The following is a 25,321-nucleotide window of genomic DNA, read 5'->3' as shown; positions in this document are numbered from 1 at the left end:
CACAGGGTACTCTCCCTCATTTTACTTAGTTTACACACTCTGTATGGTGATATACTTATACTGTACATATACTTATAGGGCAGCCTCCCCCATTAAAGCAAAGAATACTAAAAAATAATATCTCCTCTACTCTCTCTCTCTTTCTGTGAGTCTTTTGTGTACTTGATCATACCTATAGGCACAGGATCTATAATCCAGAATTTTTATTTTATTTTGCCAATTTCATTTCCCAGTGTCCTATTCAAATAAATCATTTGTTACTCATATTTTCTTTAATAAAAATGATCTCTTGGGCTTAATGTACTTGATGTTACATTACTTAAGGTAAAGAATCCATAATCATGCCAAAATAATTCTCTTTTTTTAATGTATAAATGTTTTTAGTAGCCTTTAAGACACAGTGCTTTACATTATAAAAAATCTTATGGAAATATATAAAACCCCCCAGGTCCCAATAATTCCAGATAATAGATCTCATACCTGTATTTGGATCAATTTGTTTAAATTCACATAAGGTATAATATGTTATGCTCAAGCCACATAAGGGGGAATTTAATAAAAGCCGGTAACGGAAAAAATATTCACAATACGAAAAGTTATGCCTTAGCGCGAACAAATATTGCTTTGAGCGAATTTAATATAGCTTTTGTGAACCCGGAACGTGTTTAGAGACCACTTCCGACAGTGGAAGACAGTTTGCGAATTTTATAGTTTGCCCCAATGCGCAGTGTAATGCAATGTAATAAAGCTTCTTACTGAAAAAGTCGTTATGTTTGCTCCAAATGATTACGACACCATCAAGCACTTCTTACGAGTGTGCAATTAAAATTCGTAATGTGATAACAGTTTAAGGAACAATATTACATTGCGAGATGTGGATTTTTATTCTTATTGGTGCGAATTGTTTTGCTCTTTGCGACTTTTATTACATTCCCCCCTATAATGTTGTAATGGCACATTTAGTCAACTCATTTAAACTGATCATCATAGACTTCTGCCGCTGAGCTCATTCATAAAAATATTTATGGGAATGCAATGCGCAACAACAAAATCAGGGCCGTGATTGCAACGTAGAATGTTGCAGAAGAAAACAAATAACTGATTAGTACAATTGGAATAAAATCTGCACAACAAAAACACACACACAAGGAAAAGTTTGTGTACATGGAGACTTTTTTTTAGCACGCAGAATGCCAACGAGTTGTATAAGGCTTTGAGCGGAGAATGTTTGCATCCATTTGGGGGAAAGTTATAGAATTATAGATTAGGTAGCAAAGAAACACTTTATCCAACAATTACACTGTACAGACACCTACTGTATATATTTTGGTTTAGATGCTGAAACCAATACATCGATTGAACAGTAAGCTATGCAAGTGGTTTGAGTTGGCTTTTTGTATTCAGATCGGCTAAGCACTATGTAGTTTCTATACCTGAAGACAGATTTATAATGGTGCCATGGCAGGACATCTCTCTGTAGTATCCATTTAGAAATATGCAATGGCATGAGTAGTACCCTGGTTTATCAGTGAGTGAAAACATATTTTCTATAAAGGTTATTAATACAAGATTGAAACTGAAGAGCTGGGTGAAATCATTCCATGTCTTCATTTTTTTTCTTTCTAAAAGCAACTCTGTCTTTGGTTTCTTGCAATTTCTCAGATATCCTGTCTTTCGTCTCTTCCATTTTTCCACTAATTATGTCCCTGGTTTCCTCCATTTTCTCTGTAAAGAGTTCTTTTGTCTCCTCCATTCTGTCTTGGAAATAATCCTTCACCAGTGGAGGAGTGGACAAGTAGCCATACTTGCGAAGATATTTAACACTTACGGATGTTCCACCAAGGGTTACAGTATATCTGGCTGGAGTGGCAATCTGGACAAGAAAAGAGAGGGCAACACTTTATCAGATTCAGATTATAGCACAGAGTTATTATTGCTTGAAACCTAAGTAAACCATGTGATCTTGGTTACAAAAAACAAAAAACCCATAAAAGATAGCGGAGCATAGTAAGTTGGAAATGCAGCTTGTGCCGACACTCTGCCAAAAGAACAGCAGCAGATTGGGCATCGGGAGCACTGGGCTCATGATGAACATGCGTGTTTAATTCTCGTTTAATCTTTATGTATCAGAAACGTGGTCATCATTACATTTGGCACAAGAGTTACACAAGATAAACATTCATACTACACACATGGAAGCAGCTTCAGCACTGGATTCCACTAATCATGGTCTATAGTAAAACATAGCGAGTGGGTCTGTGCAGGGCCTTTTTAGCTATTTTGGCAAGTTTTCTGCTCTAGTTTTAGCCTTATTAGTGTGAGCGGCAAGCTGCAGTTAGGTTGAGAAGGCACACGTGTATCAATTGCTCAACTACATAGAATACCTAGGGTGACTGTGTGATGACTTATACAAAGTTCAATTACTCACTACAGATCAAGTCAGTACCTAAGTGGATCATTAATCGAGTCAAATCAATGGACTGGCCAAATATCTAGCAGGCAGTTTTAAAAAATACTGTTAAATGAGGACTGGCCCATTGACGTGGTCTCTCAAGGCAACTCTTGAAAGGTCTTTAATGATGAGGGCCAAATGAGCAAATAACACCAAGGACCAGGCCAGACGTGGCGTTTTTAAAAAAGCTCAGTCTGGCATAAATACGCATAAACTGCACTACCACTGAAACTAATGGAAAACGCCCTATGGCAATTCTCACAGGGTGCTTGCAAGCTGAAACCTGCTACGGGACGCCAGTATTGGCGTTTTTTAGCAGTAACGCCAATACGTCAAGAAACGACCAAGTCGATTGACTCTATGGGATTTGTAAGTCTGAAACCACACCTTACGTAAATACGCAGTGTATTTTAAATATGACGTCCAAATTCTCGCGAGATAAATGACGCATATACATAATTACGTTGTGTATTGACGATCATTCCTGCTCCATTTTGCATGTAAATAGTTTTTCTATTTCTAAATAGCTTTTATATTTTCTATTTCCAGCCAGCGGAATTATGGGGAACGAGAACAATGAGAAGTGCATGTTGGGAAAAGAAACCTATGTGCTGAAAATCGCACGTTGATGGTCTGGTGTGGTTTCAGTGGCGTATTTACGCCCGATTGAGCTTTTTTAAAAACGCAATGTAAAAATGTCATGTCTGGCCTTGCCCTAAACCTGCTTTGCCTCAATCTAGTAAAGTCAAGATGATGAAAGCAAAAATAATTGGTTGCAACAGATTTTGGGTGAAGGACAAAATCTTGTCCTTGTTATTTTTTCACTTGTACAGTACCCATGTGTGCAGTGTGGCTTTCTGATGGAGGACCTGATGGTGGCTTCTCAGAGATATCCTGAGAGGGCATACTTCTTAAGATTTCTCTGCTGGTGTAAACATATAGGGGCAAATTCACTAAGATTCGTAGTTTCGCCAGGCGTAACTCCGCCGCACTTCGCCAGGCGTAGTTTCGCCAGCGCTCCACAAATTCACTAAAATCCGAAGTTGCGCTCAGGGGTAGCGTAAGGTTGAGAAGTTGCGCTAGCGTTGATTCGCGAAGTGAAGTTACGCTAGCAATGGTTAATTTGCATACGGCGCCAAATTCAAATATGTAGCAGCACTACAAATGCCTGGGAAACCTTCAAAACATCAAATAAAATTTTTATTTTGCCCTACACATGTGCCCACTGTATAGTTAAGTTGCCATGAGTTAGGAAATGTAAGGGGGAAGGAGGGGAGCCCCAAAAAATTTTTCAAACTTTTTCAACCTATCACCCATAATATAGAAAAAACGCCAGCGTTTTTTGGGACTTAGAAAAAATTTGAACTTTTTTTGAAGCAATCCCTATCTACTCTATTGCGCTTCGCCTGGTCTGAGGTGGCGAAGGAAGTCTAGCGTAAAAGGTAGCGTTCAGTACAATGCGCATGTTAGTGAATTTGCGTAGTTACGTCCGTAGCAAAAATTCGCCAGGCGTAAGGGTGCGAAGTAACACTAGCGAAGTTACGCCAGCGTTCGTTAGTGAATTTGCGAAGTAACGAAAATGCCCAACGCTAGCGAATTGACGCTAGCATTAGGCGGTTCGGCGCTTAGTGAATTTGCCCCATAGACGGAGAAAGCACGGATATGCTACCACCTGCTTGACTTTGGAATGTCCCAACAGGCACAGCATCCCCATGTCAGTGCAAACATGGTTCGGATTTAGGTGCAAAAATGTCCGTCTGCCAGGGAAAACACTTTGCTTGACGTTAGCCTTATGTGGTGTGTACTAGGAGAAAATGTAAACTAAGAACACGTTCCGATTATTTTTTTTATTTCAGTTCTATGAAAGATGTCATGACTATTGCTGCCTTCACTGAGCCAAATCGTGTCAGGAGCTCAGAGAATTGTATGAATTATTCAGCCTAGACTAACACTGCTCACAAAATGTTTTCTGTGTACTACACAAGGCAGGAAAAACAAAAAACTCATGACAGGCTTCTTTTATAGTGCTAATGTGGCAATACTGGGCAGACATAAAATAAGAATGGTTAGTAAGGGGGTGAATGATAGATATATTGAAGTGAATAATGCAGTGGGTTCTATAGGTTATTTGCCAATCAGCTATACTTTCGCATTAAAACATAAAAGAATAAGAAAGCCTTTTCAGTGCAGCATGATTGGCTCAGCAGTAACACTCAGAGTTTTCTAGCAGGAAAAGGGCTGACATTTCCCCTCATTATTTGGACTAGAGCACTGCTTGACGTGCACATGCTTCTGGGCCCTTCAACACCAAGGCCTAATTATCAGTTTGCGCAGGTATCATAGCAGGCTGGAAGGGACAAATAAGCCTTTTCTGGCAGAGAACTCGAAGAAAGACACAAATTAAAATCAGGTAGCGCTCAGCCCACTCGCAGAGCAAAATCAGGGGTCAGCATGGATGAGAAACTGCTGAATATTTACCAGTGTATGGGAAAGACTTACCAGGGATTACGCTGAAGGAAAGGGAAACATGAGAGAAAAGTTATCATGGCACATCAACATGCAGTAGTGACTTTAGCTCAAGGACAAACAGTCTAATCACCATCTCCGAGCTCCATGCTGTTAGAACTTTATCTCCATCTCAGCAGCTAGTCAGTCCCGTAATGGTCACGTGGGCAGGTGGAATAGAAATCCAGGCTATTATGAGCTATTTGACTCACAGCATTTAAATATGCTGTCACTTTGCTTATATGAAATGGATGCCTGCTTGTAATTTATAGTCAATCATTCATTTCGGTACTTTCACTTTTTCCACTGCTGCACAAGAAAGGGATGTACTAAAATCAAATCCTCTGTTCTAAGCAGCTTTGTATGATCTGAAAAGCCAGATTATCAGTCTAGAAGACTATGAAATAACGAAAAAGCACATATCAGTGGTTAACTCATCCAATTAGAATGCTTGCTCTTCCCAGATGGGTCCTGGACTGTAATCACAATATGACTTGGCATATGTCAGTCTCCAGCTGTAGGTCAGTCTCTAGCTGTAGGTCAGTCTCTAGCTGTAGGTCAGTCTCTAGCTATATCTCTAGTAGATATACATATACAAACATGTATGTATGTATGTATGTATGTATGTATGTATGTATGTATGTATGTATGTATGTATGTATATATATATATATATATATATATACATATATATACACACAGCCATTTATATACAGCCTGTTGGGCATTCAAGTTTCGGAGGAACTGCCGCACCATGCCTAGTTTTGGGGCAAATTGATATGTAAAATTTTACCACCTTTTCAGACAAGGCAGTTTAAAAAATGGTTCCTGATCCTTGTATCCCTATAGCCAACTCCCTTATATGACATTCAGGTTCAGGGTTGCTTTAGACCACAGTGGGATGATTCTCGCCGTGTGGATAAACATAAACTGCGAATCAGCTACGTCACTCCAATCAGTGCCTTTCTTTGCCTGAACTCGAAAACACTGCATCAGCTCAGGTGCAGGCACACAGCCGATTTTTGCACCAAAATGTATTCTCAAATTTTAGCAATGAAATCCACTCTGTGTTCCTGCACCCAAAGTGACCCAGTGGTTGCAGCTGCAGGCACATAAAGGAACAGAATCAAGTATAGGGGCTTATTATTGGCCTAAATGCATCTGGTGTGGGTGCAGCCTAATGTTACAGAAGTGATGAGATCTAAAAGGGTAATATTTGCAGCCAGGCCCGGACTGGCCATCTGTGGATTCGGGCAAATGCCCGGTGGGTCGATTGCTTTAAAATGTAAATTGGCTGCTCACCTAAAAATGCAAATGCGCGACCAAGAACTCTGCTATCAACCCAATCTCCACACAATAGTGCTAATCCCACCCCTTGCCTATCTCAGATCCATGAAGCAGTGCAGCTTTGCCTGCCCTTTAGCCTTAGTACCCAATTGGAAAAGAGCAAACTGTACACATTATTTTTGGGGTCCATGCTGGATGGGGCGAGTTCCTGATAAGGGCTTGGTTGATGCAGTTGCATTTTGCTGATCTGGCTTTACAATTACACAGGCATGGAACTGGGGCCAAATTTTGGAGGCAGGCTAGTTTATGTGCTTGAAAAAAATGCTGATTTTTTTAATAAAAGTGACTGAGGGAATATACTGTAAGGATAGGGCTACTAATTCAATAAAAAGAATAGCCATGATAGAAACTGGGGTGAGATACTTGTTGTAAGGGCCAGTTTCAGCACATAGGGTGTATAATAATGATGGGAATTTTATGCTAATGGACCCCTGCTTGGTCCAGGAAATAGAGTTTGATTTATTAATAAACAGTAGTTCTAGTTAACTTTGGGGTTAAAAATATTTATCATCCGCGTGAATACATGGGCTGCTTTTTCCTTCCAGTCCGGCACTGTTTGCAGCATAATTTAAAGGTAACATATACTAAGTGAAACTACTCCATGTGGGGTCCTTTCAGTGTAGATTATTATATGACGAGAGCCCAGATAAACAGGGAGACTTCAATAATCAATAACCAAAGGTGAGAGGAGAAATTGTATGAGATAGAAGGTCAGGGAAGCAAGGCAAGATTATTTTAATGCTGAATTTCCACACCTCTGTTCCTAAGGGCTTTGCAGTACGCCACTGGATGGACTGAGGGGACTTTTCTATAAGCCTCAGCGATATTGTCACATTATAAATTTAACAGAATATTTATTAGGTCTGAAAAAAGACAGACATTCAAGGCTAAACTATGGATTTCTGCCAATATGGAAACTTGCACAAACAGAAATACATACGCAAGTATTAATATAGCATCTTGTATTAATTTCCCCAGCCTGATAAATAATAGAGCACCATTTCTAAATAATATATCATACATATTGCTTAAATGTTACTTTTAAAAGATACAAAGAGCAATACTTGAAATTGATAACAGAACAGCGAAGGAATATAGATGCAAGTTCAAAATGTTCCCATTTTTGTACTGACTGAGCCCAAGTGTGACAGGCTTTTGGTCAATAACACCAGTGTGTCTTATGCAGTGTGCTTTATGGCAACACAATCTTGGATTCTCTTGACAAGCTGCATTTTTGTGTAGAAAATCTAATATATTGATTCAGTGCACAGAAATAACAATCAACGAACTTAAATGCAGTGATGACCCAAGAGTAAATAAGGCTGGCTGGTGCAATAAGTTCAGTATATAAAACATGGCATTTTTAGTTCTCCTTTAAAGTGCAAGGAAAGGCTAAATACAATCAAGGGTCTATGGGAAGGCATACCTTAAAGGAGAACTCAACCCTAAAAATAAACATGGCTAAAAATGCCATGTTTTATATACTGCACCAGCCAAAAATTTCACCTTCTCAATAGCAGCAATGATCCAGGACTTCAAACTTGTCACAGGGGGTCACCATCTTGGAAAGTGTCTGCAACACTCACATGAGGAGCTACTGGGGCATCTTTGGAGACACAGATCTTTGTTGCTAAAGGGCTGTGGTTGCCTTGGGCTGGTACAGAAGCCCAAAATTTAATGTACAACATTTCTAGCTACTTCTTTACTTAGGCTTTTGTTACTGTGTAACAGTGCTCCTGTTTCTGTCTACTTCTGAGCCATTCATGAGAACACAATCCATAGTTGTCAGAAAACCACAGAGTACAGGAAAATGCCCTGGGCTATTAGCAAGACCAAGTACATGTGCAATTAACGGGCTTCTGAGTTGGGGCACGTGCAATGAATCCTTCTCGTGCGTGTGCTTTGCCAATATTTAGTCTAGAAGTAGTGTGTTTAGCACTTTTATGATAGTTTACTGGCACCTTTAGGGAGAAAATGGCAATACTGCCTGAAAATAGCTGCTACTCATGCACTGTTGTTATGTAATGTGTAAGCAGGAGCGCATGCGCAGTTAATCTAGCTAACAGAATAGGTAGCCCCTGTAGTGCCACTTCAGTTTATAGCACCCTCGCACAGAAACCAGAGTGACCTCTCTCCATAATGCTTTTCCTTAGCTCAGGGGGAAAGAAGAACTGAGCTACTAGCTTAAAGGGCACCATGACCTAAACTGTTTCCCCCACCAGAGGTTCAGGCAACACAGCCCACATGCCAAATGGAGGAAACAATAATATTTTTCTAAGAAAAGCCCCCATGCCAGGAGAGAGCTCCTGGTATTACTGACCACATTGCTGATCCAGCACATTCATGTGTCACATCATGGCTGACAGGAGGATTTTCAAAGACAATATCATCTGTGGGGATTGTTAACCTGCACCTCTGGTTAGGGAACAAATTTTAGGTGCTCTTAAACTGGAACAATCTAAAAACCATGCAGGAAAACATGAACTCTTATAGGTTCACAATTAATATTAATTTGCCAGCATCTCTTATGGAGAAATGATGTTTCCGTTTCGAAAAGATATCATATTTTATAATTATTACCTTATACATTGCATAAGCTGTAAGAGCATTCCCACCCTGAGAATTCTTCAGAATGTTAACTATTCCATCTGGCAAGCCGATATATTCCAGGAAAGGAACCACATTAACTCCCCTGTTGAAAAGAAAATTGCAATCATAATCTGGAACAGTATAATATTTTATAAAATGTATATACAGAGCTGCTGTTTTCTACTGCCTGTTCTGGCCAGTACTATTTTACCGGATATTAGCAAGGGTGGTGTGCACACATGGGTATGCTATAAAGAGGGAGCACTATATATAGATATACATGTACATACAGAAAAGACAGTGAGCCCTCCTCAAAAAAAATAAAACATAATAAATGTCACAAGTACAGCCAGAAATGCGTATCTATCTATCTTTTTTATTTTATTTTTTTTAGTGCTATTGGCAAAGCCAGTAAAATGAGATGGATGCTAGCACAAAGGTGGTATTTAGGTAACTATGGATATGCCCATGCATCTAGACTTGACTTGACACACGTCCTATACCTGAAACAGAAATTTGGTTTACACTATAGGCTTTATTTGTGGTTACAGTGCACCCTCTTCTGGCTATTATGACTGATGCTTAGCTTTTCAATATGTTCATAACTATGGGGCAATCTGGAGGCAGTGGGCCATTTGTGGCCTCATACAGTAGGTATATAGGGATACATTTACTAAGCGGCGAAAATTTGCCAGTGACGGCTTCGCAGCCAGCGCAACACTTACTACCGTAAATTCACTAGTACAACGCTAACTTACTATAAATGCAATGTTGCGTCCAGGGCGCTGAACGCTAGCGTTATGTCGGCAACCAAAGCGAAGATGCGCTGGCATTCAATTATGCCTAGCGCAACTTCGTTAGAGGTCTTCGATCAGGCTAATTTGCATATTGCGGGAAATTTTATAGATTAATTGATGTATATGTTGCAGCTGCACTCCATTGCTCATACACAAAAGACTACTTTATTCTCTATTTGCATGAAGGTTACTCATAGATGCATAGATGATAGGATGCAAGCTAAAAGTCACATATTTCTATTATTTCCTATCACTTGACATGGAAAACTGCGCTCATATCTTTTTTCTCACAAGATTTCAACCTCAAGCTTTAAAATTAAAAAAAAAAAAAAAAAAAAAAAGGGGGCATTAACATAAGAATAGTAGATGACTGTTTTCAAAAGCAGTCATTGGGAAGTGCTCTATTTACTGCTCATACGAGTCCTTTTTGCTAATATGCAGATATTGGCATAATTACTCTATGAAGCCATAATCAGAGTGCTTTTTACTGACAATGGACCATTAGCAGCTTTATTGGATAAAAAGAAAAAATATTATCCACAGAATAATAATGGCATCTGCTGCCTTATAGTACATGCCCCACTGAAGCTGGGGGGGAGGGGGGTCACATGAAATAATTTTTAGGAAAAAAACCTGATGTACAAACTAAAGCTGGCCATAGACACAAAGATAAAGTCGTACGAAACAAAACAGGAGTAGGAGTACATCCAACGTGCACACCCACAGTAAAGACATAACAAATAGAGGCTGATTTTTAGCAAAATTGGGGAGTGGCCTTTGTGAAAAAGAGGCATGGCCATACTTGCCAGGGTATTTTTTTTTACTGGAGCTTCATTGTTGGCAAGGCACATGTGACCAGTGGGCTATTAACTGGGTCTCCCTAAGGGAAGGATCCTGCTAACTTACAAATACGGGTCCCTTAATTACCGATGGTGGCCCTTTTCATAAAATAAAGTATAAAGTCTGGTAACCAAATCATAGAGAGCTTCTATCCTTCACTTTAATTGCACAGCTTGATAAGCAATCCAGAAGCAAACTCAGTCCAGCTGAATACTGTCCAATACTATTTTTGTGATGCTGCAAATAAAGCTCATAGCAATTAGGCCAAATTAAGCTTTTCATCACACCTTCACATAAAAGGTTCCATTTCCCCTTTAAAAAATGGTATCTTCCGTGTGCACAATGAAGAGGACTTATCTGGACAGGGTGGAAGACTCCATTTACTGAGGATGAACAGTGTTGAAACTATTTGCTAAAGGAATCTTGCACCTCCCACGTATCTTCAGTACAAAGTTGCAGAACACAACACATTCTGCTGTCTGTGTCCCTGCCATGTTATTTTAATAGCCTGGAACATATAATGCAATAGGGGGTACGCTAAGTATAGATTGACATTTTGGATCAGTAGCTGCTAGAAAGGGCAATAATGCCAGCTGGTAGGGGGGTAACTAAAACAAACACTGGCTCTATAATATGCACTGATGTCACTAGTCTAGCCTCCTTCAGCAGCCCTGGCCTGGCTATGTGTAATATCAGCAGCTGACACGTGTATTCCAGATAGAGAACATTGTTTGCAGACAGTGAAACAGATGTGGAAACAATACCATGCCACGGAAAGCTGTTTGCAATGGTGAGGATTTATGGATGCCAGCTTTCAGCAACTGCAGGTTTTAAATTATGAGCCAAAGTGTAAACGTTTATGGGCAGGTTAGGCCTCATATTACTGGAACATCATCTCTAAAATATACTTTTAAGCCTATACAGAAAAAAAACCCCAAAAAACCTACTGCGGTTTTTTCTGGAACAAATTAAGAGGCAGAATATATTTTATACTATATATTTTATGAGGATACAGTAATTCAGTCATGCAAGCTGGTCATTATTTTCATATAATACACAAGAGCCATGAATATCCTGTAAATTATATCTTATAAAGGGTGCTTAGTGATGTCATCGGTTATAATCTGAAATTGGTGCCATCATTTCTGTCAAATGACAAACATGTGTATTATAAAAAATAAAGGGTACTTTATTCACTATATAACCTACAAATAACATGGTTTAAAAAGTGCTCTGTCATTTTAGTATATAATATAGTGTCTTTCATTAAGCTGTACTGGCTGTTTATAGAACAATGTTTTCCGGCAAACATAAAACTTTTACAAGACAAATGACAGAACAAGTATAGGATCTGTTATCCAGAAACCCACTATCCAGAAAGCACCAAATGACAGGAAGGCCATCTCCCATAGACTACATAATAATAAAATAATTAAAATTATTTCCATCCTCTCAGTCAAGTACCAGTACCTGGTACTTGATCCCAACTAAAATATATTTAATCTTTATTGAAGGAAAAACAATATATCGGGCTTATTTAAAAAGTTTAAATTATTTTTTAGTCGACATGAAGTGTACAGTTGCAAATTATGGAAAGATCCCTTATGAGCAAAACCTCAGGTCCAGGCATTTTGGATAACAGATCCCATACCTGTATATCTTTTAACTTATAGGAGAATGAAAGTGGTTAAAAAACCCCAAAAAACCTTGAAGACACCCAGTACTGGAGAATAAAAATAGTGTAGCACAGCGGGTTCCCAGCCAACATATTTTCTTGAACCTAGAAGCATTCACAGCTGAAGCCAGAGCGGGATGAGCTTAGAATGAGCATGCTCCTGTGGCAAGAGATCTGGGAACTTGACACCAAGAGATTGACAGACGGATCACATGGACTGTTACTAAGGTAATGGAAGGCATAAAGCAACAGGAAGTAGATGCAGCGTCCAAGCCTCTGACGAAGTGATAGACGAAACGCGTAAGGCACGGAGCACGGAATAGCACGCCATAGGAGAGTGACCCGCCGATATACTGCAAGGGACCCTAAAGCCACGAGCGCTCTGGCAGCAGGATTTCCGATTGTGGATAGGCGTGGAGAGAAAGCCTCTCTAGGACGATATGCTATACATGCTATTATTGCGGAATGCCATGTGAGTGCAATTTTAATGTTACATTTTTAAATATATTAAAGGCAATATTACACTATTTCGCTGCCGCATCTACTTCACAGTTCTAAAGGATACGCGCTGGGACAACAAAGATTTTTTTACGCCTATTTGAACCGTATGGTGTGAGTATCCATCTGTAAGGCCCGCGAGGCAAGAAGAAACCCCTCTCCCCTTAAAGGCTATATATAATTGTGGTGGTGGATAAGAAGAGGTTACACATAGCACGGTGAAGTTACAATAAAACCTGTGCACAGAAATAAGGGGGTCATTTGCAAAACGTTACTGCCCTATATTTGTTTGTTTTGCCCGGTGCCTGTGGCGCTGGCTTCTTTTTTAGGTATTATTTTGTGGACTTGAGGGATACAAGTGAGAGCCGGCAGGGGATTGCGAACACAACCAAACCTAGGACTATAATTTGGACTGATTGACACCAAGAGGAGCAATTCACATTAAAATGAATTTAGTGTGGACAGTGGAAATCTAAGACAATTTGGTATTACTGTGTGTTTTTTTCCACTTTGTTGTCCTTTCGATTGCTGGGGGGAGGGGGACGTTTAGAAAAGATCCCACAAAAACGACATTTATAAGCGAGTTCCCACTTTAAACAATACACAGCTAGCAGGAGAACAGCATCTGAAATACACTAGTGTGTGCAATGTTGCAGAATTCCTAAATGTGATCTGATAAAACAATATTGTACCTTATTTGCATTTGGTGCACTTTTGTTTTGTGAACATCTGCTGCCCTCTGGTGGATATATATGGAAATGTTTTTGTATGGCTCTGCCTAAAATAATGTAGTAAACAACATTCACTTGTTCAAATATACTAAAGTTAATCATAATAAGAACTCTATGAAGCCTTTGGGCAGATGGAAGACTACATAATTCCCTTTAAGGGCTATACATAATAAGTATAAAGACTGTCTCCGGTCACCCTCAGTAGATGCCCAATGAGTAAGCAGCACCCACCAAAACTTCTGTCCTATGCCACCCTATGTACTGGGCCTCTGACCACAAGCCCTGCATGCCTATATATAAATACAGCTCTGGTGTTTATTTTAGTAATGCCAATCAATGTCTGCAGTTGGTCCATTTGTTAATAAGGTTATTAGGAGGCAATCAAAAGAAGTGACTTTATCTTATCTACAAGTACAGGTATAGGACCTGTTATCCAGAATACTTGGGACCTGGGGTTTTCCAGATAACGGAACTTTACATAATTTGGATCTCCATACCTTAAGTCTACTAGAAAATCATGTAAACAATAAACCCAATAGGCTGGTTTTGCTTCCAGTAAGGATTAATTACAGTATATCTTAGTTTGTATCAAGTAAAAGCTACTGTTTTATTATTACAGTGAAGAAAGAATTTGCATTATTTGATTATAATGGAGTCTATGGGAGACAGGCTGTTATTCTGAGCTTTCTGGATAATGTAATGTGTTTCTGGATAATGGATCTAATACCTGTACATCAAAACGGTCCTCTGCAAAACTAAAAGGCCATACACGTTACTATTATGATCTTTCCTGCGACCATGAATGGTCACCTGAATCGTCAGATATATAGGTAGAAACCAGGGCTGTGGAGTCAGTACATAAATCCTTCAACTCCAACTCCACAGTTTGTGGTGCCTCCGACTCCTCTGTTTTAAAGGAACAGTAACACTGTTAAAAGCTGTGTATTTGCTTCAGAAAGACTACTATAGTTTATATAAATAAGCTACTGTGTAGCCATGGGGGGCAGCCATTCAAGCTGGAAAAAAGGCTCAGGTTACACAGCACATAACAGATAAAACACCATTGTATTGGACAGGGCTTATCTATTATGTGCTATGTAACCTGTGCCTTTTTTCCAGCTTGAATGGCTGCCCCCCATGGCTACACAGCAGCTTATTTATATAAACTAGTAGCCTTTCTGAAGCAAACACACGGCTTTTACAAGTACATGCTAACAGTATATTATATGTTAATTACTTTAAAACACTATAATTTTTTGGTGTTACCGATTCTTTAATATATGAATGGAATTTTCATGTTAATTGAAAGAAGTTAAGTACACACGTACAAGGCATTTTATCACTGCCAAAGCTCAAAAATATAAACCATATCCTTAAGTAATTCTAAAACAAAATTAAAAAGTTAAATTACAGTATATATATTAATTGAACCTGACATATAGCTGTAGAATAGCATTGATCTTAGAAACAAAATTACTTCTGCCATATCCTCCTTCACAGAAGCTCTTAAATCGGATTTGATTATTTTCAGTGCTTGTTATTTAAAGTTATTAGGAATCTGAACATTTTTGGCGACTCCGACTCCAGATACTAAAAATTGCTCCCAGCTACAATTCCACAGCTCTGGTAGTAACAATAGAATTCTATATGTATCCAATGATTCGGCATAACATTTTCCATCTTGGCCGATCAACGAGACAACAGATATTAAAAGCTTTTGCCTTGTCTCACTCCATACACACAGAATATTGTATGAAACGGTTGGCCATGCAGTACTGGACCACCTAAGATATAATCAATCCATAGTGGAGGCAAAACAAACCTATTTGGATTGATTAATATTAAAGTGATTTTTTAGTAGAAGGTATGAATATCAAAATTATGTAAAGATCCGTTATCCAGAAAATACAAGGTCCCAAGCGTTCTGTATAGCATTTATCCAGTGGTCTTTGTGGCCACATACCAGACAATTCATAATAATAATGAAAGCACCGTTTGTATGTCCAGGTATGGAAACCCTTTAACGGGAATCCTTGGGTCCAGATCTTTTATTCATGCACAAGACTGAGCACTTTATCAGGTGGGTGGGAGTTTAAGTTTAAAAATCTGGCCTCCTCTCCACTTCCCTTCAATGATTTTACAATTCACTAATGGACCAAACTTTAGCCAGACATTCAGCACTCATGGCTCAGCATGTCCCTACATTTAAGCAGACAACTGCAACACCTTTTCCACTGCAATGAATGTTGTTAGATGTTGTACGGTACCAAGGGGCAATGTATGATGTCAAGACAAAGTTTGGCCTATTTGTATTTATCTGCACTGATATTATTCAGACACACAAAAACAACTTACTGCATGGCTGCATAGTAAAAAGACCCAAACCAGATGCTAGAGGTCACCAGATGAACTGGAATTAGAACTTTCCCATGTTGTCTAAAAGTTTTTTTAAACCTCTTTAAAAGGCCAATTGATTGGTCTTGCAATGGATCTTCTTCAGCGATGCTGGACGGGTCTGTAGAAATGGAGCTTCTTGCAGACGGGGATGTTTCTTCGCTTTGATGTTGAATCCCTGATGGAAGATCATGAACTGGCGTTTTAGTTGCAGTGTCTTGCTGTTTGGGCTGTGAATGAAGCCATTTCTTTTGTTCTGTTGGCAGCAATGAGATTTGACTTCCAGACCTCAGTGAAATAGGCCACTTATGTAATGGAGATGCCCGAAAGGAGCACTTGGTAAGAAGGGATATATTGGATGTGTTTGATCTCAGCAGCAATGTCCTGAGTAAGTGCATGCTGATAAAAGCCTATGAATTAGAACAAAGAAAGAGAAAAATTGGTTCCCAATTTAAAGTTATTTTGTCGGAGAAGAGACACCCTTCTCTGGTATTATGTGCATCACTGCCATCTGTCTGAGACATATCTATTGGTCATTATACACACAGTAAAAGTAATATAGCTAACACCACAGATGCACTTCAAAAATCTTTGGTTCACACTCTTTATTATTATTATTATACAAGGCCTGACCAGTCATGTTATGCTATATTCTAGAAAAGAGAAATGGATCCATATCATTTCATCAGGATTGCCATAAGCAGCCCTGGCTGCCCAAAACATTAAAAACAAGAATGAAGTAGCAACTCAATGCCCGATGGACACAAAACCATGAAAAATAAATGGTTTCCTGTAGAGTTGGATAGAATGATTGGTAGCCTGGTCTGCCTATTGGCAAATGGAAATGAAAATAAATTAAAATCTGCAACAATCATTAAAGGGGACGCAGATCTTAAAGGGATACTGTCATGGGAAACAAAAATTTTTCAAAAAAAAATCAGTTAATAGTGCTGCTCCAGCAGAATTCTGCATTGAAATCCATTTCTCAAAAGAGCAAACAGATTTTTTTATATTCAATTTTGAAATCTGACATGGGGCTAGACATATTGTCAATTTCCCAGCTGCCTCAAGTCATGTGACTTGTGCTCTGATAAACTTCAATCACTCTTTACTGCTGTGCTGCAAGTTAGAGTGATATCACCCCCTCCCTTTTTCCCTCCAGCAGCCAAACAAAAGAACAATGGGAAGGTAACCAGATAGCAGCCCCCTAACACAAGATAACAGCTGACTGGTAGATCTAAGAACAACACTCAATAGTAAAAACCCATGTCCCACTGAGACTCAGTTACATTGAGAAGGAAAAACAGCAGCCTGCCAGAAATCATTTCTCTCCTAAAGTGCAATCACAAGTCACTGGGGGCAGCTGGGAAATTGACAATATGTCTAGCCCCATGTCAGATTTCAAAATTGAATATAAAAAAATCTGTTTGCTCTTTTGAGAAATGGATTTCAGTGCAGAATTCTGAGTAGCACGATTAACTGATGCGTTTTGAAAAAAACATATTTTCCGATGACAGGATCCCTTTAAGTTTATAGTTTGTCTAATTAAATACATAGGTTAAAAAATTGAATGCAGTATATTTTTAATATAAATTTCTGATTAAATACTTCTATAAAAAGATAGTCGGAGCCAACTAAGTTAAATGTAGCCTTTAGCCCGCAGGTTGGTAATAATCTCAATGAACAAAAAAGGCACAAAACAGCTACACTGAATACTGGAGAGTGACACACCCATCCAATTCAACTGCAGCCAGCCAACCAGTTCAGGCCAAGGTTGCTACAAAGTATTAAAATATAACTTTTAATTCAGACTATTTAAAAGAATTTCTTATTTGGCCACACCAGCATACACACTCACAGCGTGAAAAAACGCTACGCCGTGCGGGACCATGTCCCTAAAACAACACACAATTAAAAACCCAGAGCGTAGGCTAGAATGGTGGTGGGTATATGCAAAGTATTTAGTAGCGGGTTTAAATACCCATTGTCAGTACCTGCTCAATAGGGATATTCCTCAGTATTACACACATATAGTGCTGGTTCCCACCCTTCCCCCAGCACGCCTTCTACCTAGCTACGTTGGGAAGAGTGGGAGCTATTCACACCACCTTCCACCTACGCCGCCCTAGGTGGAAGGTGGTGTGAATAGCTCCCACTCTTCCCAACGTAGCTAGGTAGAAGGCGTGCTGGGGGAAGGGTGGGAACCAGCACTATATGTGTGTAATACTGAGGAATATCCCTATTGAGCAGGTACTGACAATGGGTATTTAAACCCGCTACTAAATACTTTGCATATACCCACCACCATTCCAGCCTACGCTCTGGGTTTTTAATTGTGTGTTGTTTTAGGGACATGGTCCCGCACGGCATAGCGTTTTTTCACGCTGTGAGTGTGTATGCTGGTGTGGCCAAATAAGAAATTCTTTTAAATAGTCTGAATTAAAAGTTATATTTTAATACTTTGTAGCAACCTTGGCCTGAACTGGTTGGCTGGCTGCAGTTGAATTGGATGGGTGTGTCACTCTCCAGTATTCAGTGTAGCTGTTTTGTGCCTTTTTTGTTCATTTAAATTCTTCTATAAAACACAAAAACCTGTTAAGCACCGCCTGCTTTCTTCATTTCGGCTGTTTGGTCTGTAGCAGTGTGGAGGGGTGCGACTGGCACAGCTTAGTTAGCAGAGGAGTGGTACAACAGCAAATAGAGACCTGCTTCGAATACATCCAATAGGAGCAGAGGGAGTGTCTTCCTCCTAAGCAGGTTTTATGTGAATGATGGTGCCTCAGATTCATTTGTCTTAGTGAGTATGTTCTATACCTATCTTTTCTCTTGATTATACTTTTTTTCCCCCTTTATTTATACTTGGGTTATGTAGGCTGGGTGCTCGTTGCACACTTTGGGTAAAAGAATCTGCCCTTGGAATTCCAGCAGCGACCCTTTGTTATAAGGCAAGCATCATTAATATGAGTACTATACTACGACTACTACTACTACTTCTACTAATTGGTTCTTATGCTGCTGTACAATTTGAATTTGACAATTCTGCCCCATGCAAATTATTTCTGAACACAACTCCATCATATTAGCATACCTTCACCAGAAAAAAGAAATGAAAGTGCCCACCAACAGGCTGGCGTCTTCTGATCCAGTCACAGAGCTTCTACGTTATGGAGCACCATTCCGAAACCAAGGGCTACCTGCAGAGGAGGAATCAAAATTTACAACTGCTGCACAAAAAAAGTTTTCTCCCTAAAATGCATTCCAAATGAAGGTAGAAGAATTTTAGAAGAAAATATGTCTTGTTACAGTGTCAAAAAACTGGTCGTCTTAATGCAATTCACCTCAACCCAGTCGATTTTTAGGGGCCCTCCAGCAATGCAAAAATCTTCAAACCAAAAATGTCTATCATTGCTCAATGACTCACAGGGGCATCACTTTGACATTATCCACTGTCCACATTGATATATAACTTGTAGTAGGCAAACTGTGAGCAGAAAAAATATTTAAAAATGTTTTCAATAATCTAGGGGCACTCAATCATAAGGTTAAAATAACTTACACTCTTTTGGCCATTTCCATTATCACAATATTTTTTCAAAAACTAGTAAATGCAGGTTGGCAAAAATCAACTTCATTAAAGCCCCCCATCCAGCCTAAATCTCATTGGGAAATAGGGAGCCCCAAATGCGAAATTTTTCCCCTCAATCTAAATATAAAGCTTGAAGCATTTCTACGTTGCCAAGTCCCCGTGACCACATTTTTCCAGGGATTAACCGAAGCAGGAAAGCAGTGCTGTGGCTTTTTCTGAAGAAGTACAGGGGAAAAACCTCTTGCTGGACATACCTTTTGTACACGTGACACACAGGGGACCAGTTGCACAAAAGATATGGCTTGTGAGAACTTTATATAGATTAAAAGAGCAAAGGCCGTGATTCTCCTCTGACTGTATGCGAGTGAAGCAAATGTAGGTCATTGTTCTCTGGGACAATCTGATAAGTTTATCATACTGGTTTCTCAGACTTGACAAGAAGATTTAAACTATGAGGGTAGACATAGGTTAGGGTTGTTTTCTCACTCATGATTACTTGAGGTTGTGGAATGCAGTACCGGATGATGTTGTGATGGCTGATTCTGTTAATGCCTTTAAGAGGGGCTTGGATGATTTCTTGGACAGACATAATATCAAAGGTTACTGTGACTCTGTAATTCACAATTAGAAGAGATATTGGTATATTTAGTCTATATATGTAAGGGTATAGATAGTTTAGTTTAAGTATGTGCCTCTTTATATATGCACTGAGGTTCATTTGGAGGGGCTAAACTTCATGGGCTTTTTTCAACCTAACCTTTGTATGCAGTGTATTTCATTCATTAAAACCCCAATATCAGCCTATGGCAATGCCATGAAAATAAGGTCCACGGAGAAATGTGTGCCTACCCTAGTTATTATCAAAGGCAGGGAATTAGGGGTTGGGATGATGCATTAAAATAAAAATACAAGTAATAAAATTAAGAAACGACGTTTTAATTAGAAAAGAAAAACTCATCAACAGGCAATGCTTTTCATTGCAGTAACTCAGCTACAATGCACGGCTTCACAAACACACCCTTATATACAAACACAAGGGAAAAGATGATTCATGCAGTTTGATGGTCAAAGGTTTTTCAGACAAGGCAAACAGACTGTGAGTCACTCCCTTGGATATTGCCCAGTACTTGCATCAGGCAATGGTGGGAGGCCTAAGCTAATAACTTCTTATGGGAGGTACAAGTAAAGTGTAATAGCTTTACAAAGAGCACAGGGGATAGGCAGTCAATAAACTATCTGAACAAATCCAATGGTAAGGAGTGGGCCTGCTTGGAGCTCTAGGACTACTTCTTTTTGTACTACACTCATCTTAAAAAGTACACAACACTACCATAAAATATTTTAAAGCTTAGTTTTTTTTTCTTTTTCAAGCATTGGATGGGAAGGTTATTCTCTCCCACCCTCAGTTATGAAACTGAACAATAAAGATGCTAACTGTTGAAACGGATTCATATCACACTACCATGCAATTAACTTGAAACGGTGACTGTGATGTTTTGGCAAGCAAGCCAATGTGGTAAATAAGTGAGCAGGCTTTGGAGAGAGCATTTAGTCGTTCACCTTTAGTAAACTTTTAGTATGTTAGAGAATGAACAATTATAAGCAACTTTTCAAATAGTCTTTTTGAAGGGGTTGTTCACCTTCCAACACTTTGTTCAGTTCAATTGGTTTCAGATAGATCTCCAGATATAAAGACTTTTTCCAATCACTTTCTATTTCTGACCGTTTTTCTAATATTTGTGTAAAGTTTTGTTTTTCACCTTCTAAAGCAGCTCTGGGACGGGGGGTCGCCGACTTTTTTTAACTGTTCTAAATTGATCCATTTAGTTGATCCATTTGTTACCTTTGTCTCTGCTGAGCAGAATCCCTGAGTTTCATTAAAGGCAGCTGTTAGAATGAATACAACAGTTGCTAATACTCCACAGATACTGCAGAGAAATGTATCAACAAATTGTATCAATTAAACTGCGGCTGAACGCAGAAAAACGGAACGCAGGGGAGCGCAGCTTCAACAGCTCGTCCGTAAGAGCCCCTTACCTGTCCTAAACTGATAAATTTAGTTGATACTTAGTTTCATTACAGGCAGCTGTTAGAATTGATACAATAATTGCTAATATTCCACAGATACTGCTGGGAAATGTATCAATTGAATAAATTAAATGTAACAGTTCAGAATCTGCTCCTGGATCCCAGAGCTGCCAGACTGAAACCCAAAAAAAACACGAACATTAAAAGATGGAAAGCAATTTAAAAAAAGTCTATTCATGGTGAACAATCTGAAAACAAATCAACTCAAATCAATGCATGGTTGCTATGATAACCTACAAACCAGATTGTAGATTTTTTTTACTACAAGTGATAATCAATGAAAACCCAATTACAAACAGTCTCGGAATATCACTCCCTACATCATACAAAAAGTTAACTGAAAGATAAACAACCCCTTTAATAAAGGTTGGAATGTTTCTCACAGTAGTTACACAACAAATTGAACTTGGTCTTCGTTTTTTACTTTTTACCAGTGGACACAGTGCCCCCAGTACAATGGACTGCTGCTAACTAAACAGTCACAACAAAGGGAGAAGGGAAGGGGCTGCATACTGGTAAACTAATCCAAGGACCAAACATGGCACATTAGTTGGCCGATTTAGCTCAAGAAATAACCAAAATATACAGTTTTATGATTAAACAATATGCAAAAAAAAGTATGTTCAGCGCAGGTCCAGGACAGCAGTGTACATTATTCAGAAATATCAAACTGACCTTCAGGCTAGGTTGGCCCAAATAGCTGGAAACCACTTAAAACTAAACAAAAAAAAATGCAACACACAAAGCAAAGAAAGAATAGTTAGCATTTGTTTTTTCTTACGCAGCTTCCATGCTTGCAATCTAGTCAAATATGTGGCTGCTAAGGCTTAACTCTCCTAGCAACAGGCAAGCAGCATGGAAGACTAATAGGAGAGAGCCTGAACAGAGGAGGAGGAAAAGGAATAAAAAATAATTACAATAAAACAGTAATCGTGTTGGGGGTCAGTAACCTACAAAAATAAAGACCAAGGACAAGTTGCTTAGAAGCATCAGTCCATCATATAACAGAGTTCTGGTTGGCATGATGACTTTACTGCACTATAAAGCCAGACCTAAAAGACAGAGGACGTACCTGACTATCCTACACGCTGTGGGAACAAGGCGATATAATGAATGCCCTCTATGTCTAGAGAACAGATGACCCCAGAATAGTATTTCATGATTGTTTATGGCACCTCTCCTCTGAGCTCAGCTTTCATGTAAAAGCAAGTGACAGGCCAGAGCTTATTCCCAGACTTGGAGCCCATTGCCCTTCCCCACGCGCCGCACTACCTGTGACTTCTTCCCGTTTCCTGAGCCGCATCCATCCAGGGTCTAGTGACAGTAGCGCATGCTTTAGGGTACAGCGTCAGCTCAGCCATGCGCAGCCCCGCCCCCTACCTCACACGTACTGGAGGCTAAAAGCACGTTATCGTCAGTACGCAACTACACTGTCACGTACAACGTGGAGGAACTCTGGGAAGTGTAGTCTATTCTGTACGTCAGCACGCCAATTCGTGTGTAGGGAACTTCAACCCCCGGTTGCCAGGTTGGCGGGTTTCCAGCCAAATTGGGTTACAATCTAGCCAAGGTACGGCTTTGGGCTACTTTTTTGGCCTTTGGATGGTTTGTACTTTGGAAACCAGTTTGTACTTTGGAAATGTGCCAAGCCTGTGTCTCCCAATGCATGTTGGGTAATGTAGTTTTTTTAAACAATTTGCAGACTGCCAAGTTTAATGTTTTTAATGTAAGACTACAATACCGAGCATGCAATGGGACTGACTTGTGTGGAAGTCAGGAGTTACCCGAATTTTGGGCACTTTACCCCAGTCTCCCATTTAAGCATTCTCGCAGTTTCTGGTGACTTTTCTCAATTTCAGGCAATTTTGGGGCAAATCTACTGGTCACCAAAATGTCTATAGGTTGACCTGTTTTACCAATATTTATTGACATTGTATATGTATTAGGGCTGCCCCTATACCTCCTGGGCCCCCTCTAGGGTTGCCACCCAGCTGGTATTTTACCGGCCTAGCCTGTAAAACACCTGCCAAGGCCGGTATTACAAATTTACCGGCAATGTAGCTGCCGGTAAATTTGTAATACACCTAACAAAAGCCATTGGCCTGCCCCAAACTCACCTTTTTTGCCGGCTTCTTGTCAATCGAAGCGCTGAGGCTCCGCCCCTTGATGTCACGGTCCTCCCCAGCCAATCACATGCTGTGTCTCCGCCCCTTTTGCCGTCACGGCCCGCCCCTTTCAAGTCGCGACCCACCCCTTTGTTTCCGCCCCCTCCACCGGCCGGTGGAACTTTTATTAAAAGGTGGCAACCCTAGCCCCCTCTGTAGTTACACCCCTGGTGACGGGCGGATTTGTCCCATTTTACTTTATGGAAAAATGTACAAATCAGTGAAAATTTGAAAAAGACTAGTTTAGGGCTGGTTTTGTAGCTGATTTTGCTGGTTTTGAAAATTAGACCAGGCAACCCTGCCCTGGTGTTGCAGACAGTGCCTGCGTGAACTACAACTTATGCCATCATGTTGACACTTGTAGTTGTACCATCACTGGAGAGCCCCACGGACAGATTACTAAAAATGAGAATTAAGCCATTGGATGCAGCAGATTCAATTATTTTTTATTGTGAATGCCAGTACTTTATCTATAAACGCGTAGCTGTAAGTGACTAGTTCCTATCCTCGGAAAGGACCGTCCCTCTCTAGTGTATAGTAAATAGACCATTCATATGGCAGTGAGCTAGTTTCTATCCCTAGAAAGAACCAAATGCCTCTAGTGGTGAGGTACCAGGAAAGTATAGGAATTAGTCCAGTCTATAATGACAAAGCTAAATGCCATCCAGTACAAGGGCCTTCAAAGTAAGGTCCCAAATAAGGATAGAATCTAGTCTGTTCTAATAGAGCTGGCTATTTCTCATCATTGTAAAGACCCTCACAATATAAACTTTTGGTATGTTACATAGATAGAAACTAATTTGAAACTCATTAAATTACATATTTCTGCCATTTTTAGAGATAGTACTTAGTTATTCATATATAAGATGTGTGAAATCCATCATCCTGTGTTCACCTGTTTTACCTATTCTTCATATGAGGTCCAGTACAGGGATATAAACTAGTCAGTTCATATATAAACAAGCTAATTCCTATCCTATCGAAGAACCTTCTCTAACAGTACAAGGACCATCTGTATTAGGCAAATACCTGACAGGTCCAGTACAGGGATAGAAACTAGCCATTCATATATGAGCAAGCTTATTCCTATCCAAGGACCTTCTCTAACAGTACAGGGTCCAGGACCACCTGTATTGGGCAAATGCCTGACAGGTCCAGTACAGGGATAGAAACCAGTCCATTCATATGTGAACAAGCTAATTCCTATCCTATCTAAGGACCTTCTCTAACAGTACAGAGACCATCTTTATTAGGCAAATACCTGACAGGTCCAGTACAGGGATAGAAACTAGTCAGTTTATATAAGAACCAGCTAATTCCTATCCTGTCTAAGCTGGCCATACACAGAGAGATCAGCTCATTTGGCGATGTCGCCAAATGAGCGGATATCTCCCTGACATGCCTACTTTGAGGTGGGCGATATCGCTCTGATCTTATTGTTGGCCCTAGGGCCCAACGATCAGATTATAGTGCTGCCAAAACGGGCAGTCGGATCGCAGGACCGCACCTACAAACAGATGGGGCCGCGTTCCGATGGGATTTTTAAACCTGCCCAATCGACATGTCTTGCAAAGATGTATAACAAAGTTACAAGATGGTGACCCCCTGCTGCCAACCTTGAAAACATAAATCATTTGTTTAATTAGGCTTCTGG

The 25,321-nt window shown here is 39.8% G+C and overlaps 1 protein-coding gene across 4 annotated transcripts; it reads right to left on the bottom strand.

Annotated features, from left to right (window-relative positions):
• Window positions 1-1,155: 1,155 nt before the first annotated feature.
• fam210a.L (family with sequence similarity 210 member A L homeolog) lies at window positions 1,156-22,927 on the bottom strand. 4 transcript variants are annotated; one of them, XM_018266653.2, is made up of 5 exons: window positions 22,775-22,927; window positions 18,949-19,022; window positions 15,790-16,238; window positions 8,885-8,996; window positions 1,156-1,873 (listed from the first exon to the last, which is right to left on the bottom strand). In XM_018266653.2, exons 3-5 carry the CDS (start codon window positions 16,224-16,226, stop codon window positions 1,595-1,597), a joined length of 828 nt encoding a protein of 275 aa, XP_018122142.1. In that variant the 5' UTR covers window positions 16,227-16,238; window positions 18,949-19,022; window positions 22,775-22,927; the 3' UTR covers window positions 1,156-1,594. The 4 variants fall into 4 exon arrangements, with proteins under 4 accessions (XP_018122142.1, NP_001088884.1, XP_018122146.1 ...); NM_001095415.1 differs by having other exon boundaries at window positions 18,917-19,022; window positions 22,775-22,887; XM_018266657.2 differs by lacking the exon at window positions 22,775-22,927 and adding an exon at window positions 22,575-22,760.
• Window positions 22,928-25,321: the final 2,394 nt, after the last annotated feature.

The sequence above is a fragment of the Xenopus laevis genome, chromosome 6L (assembly GCF_017654675.1).
Source record: "Xenopus laevis strain J_2021 chromosome 6L, Xenopus_laevis_v10.1, whole genome shotgun sequence".
NCBI classification, from domain to species: Eukaryota; Metazoa; Chordata; class Amphibia; order Anura; family Pipidae; genus Xenopus; species Xenopus laevis.
This window is presented reverse-complemented; position numbering and strand designations above follow the sequence as displayed.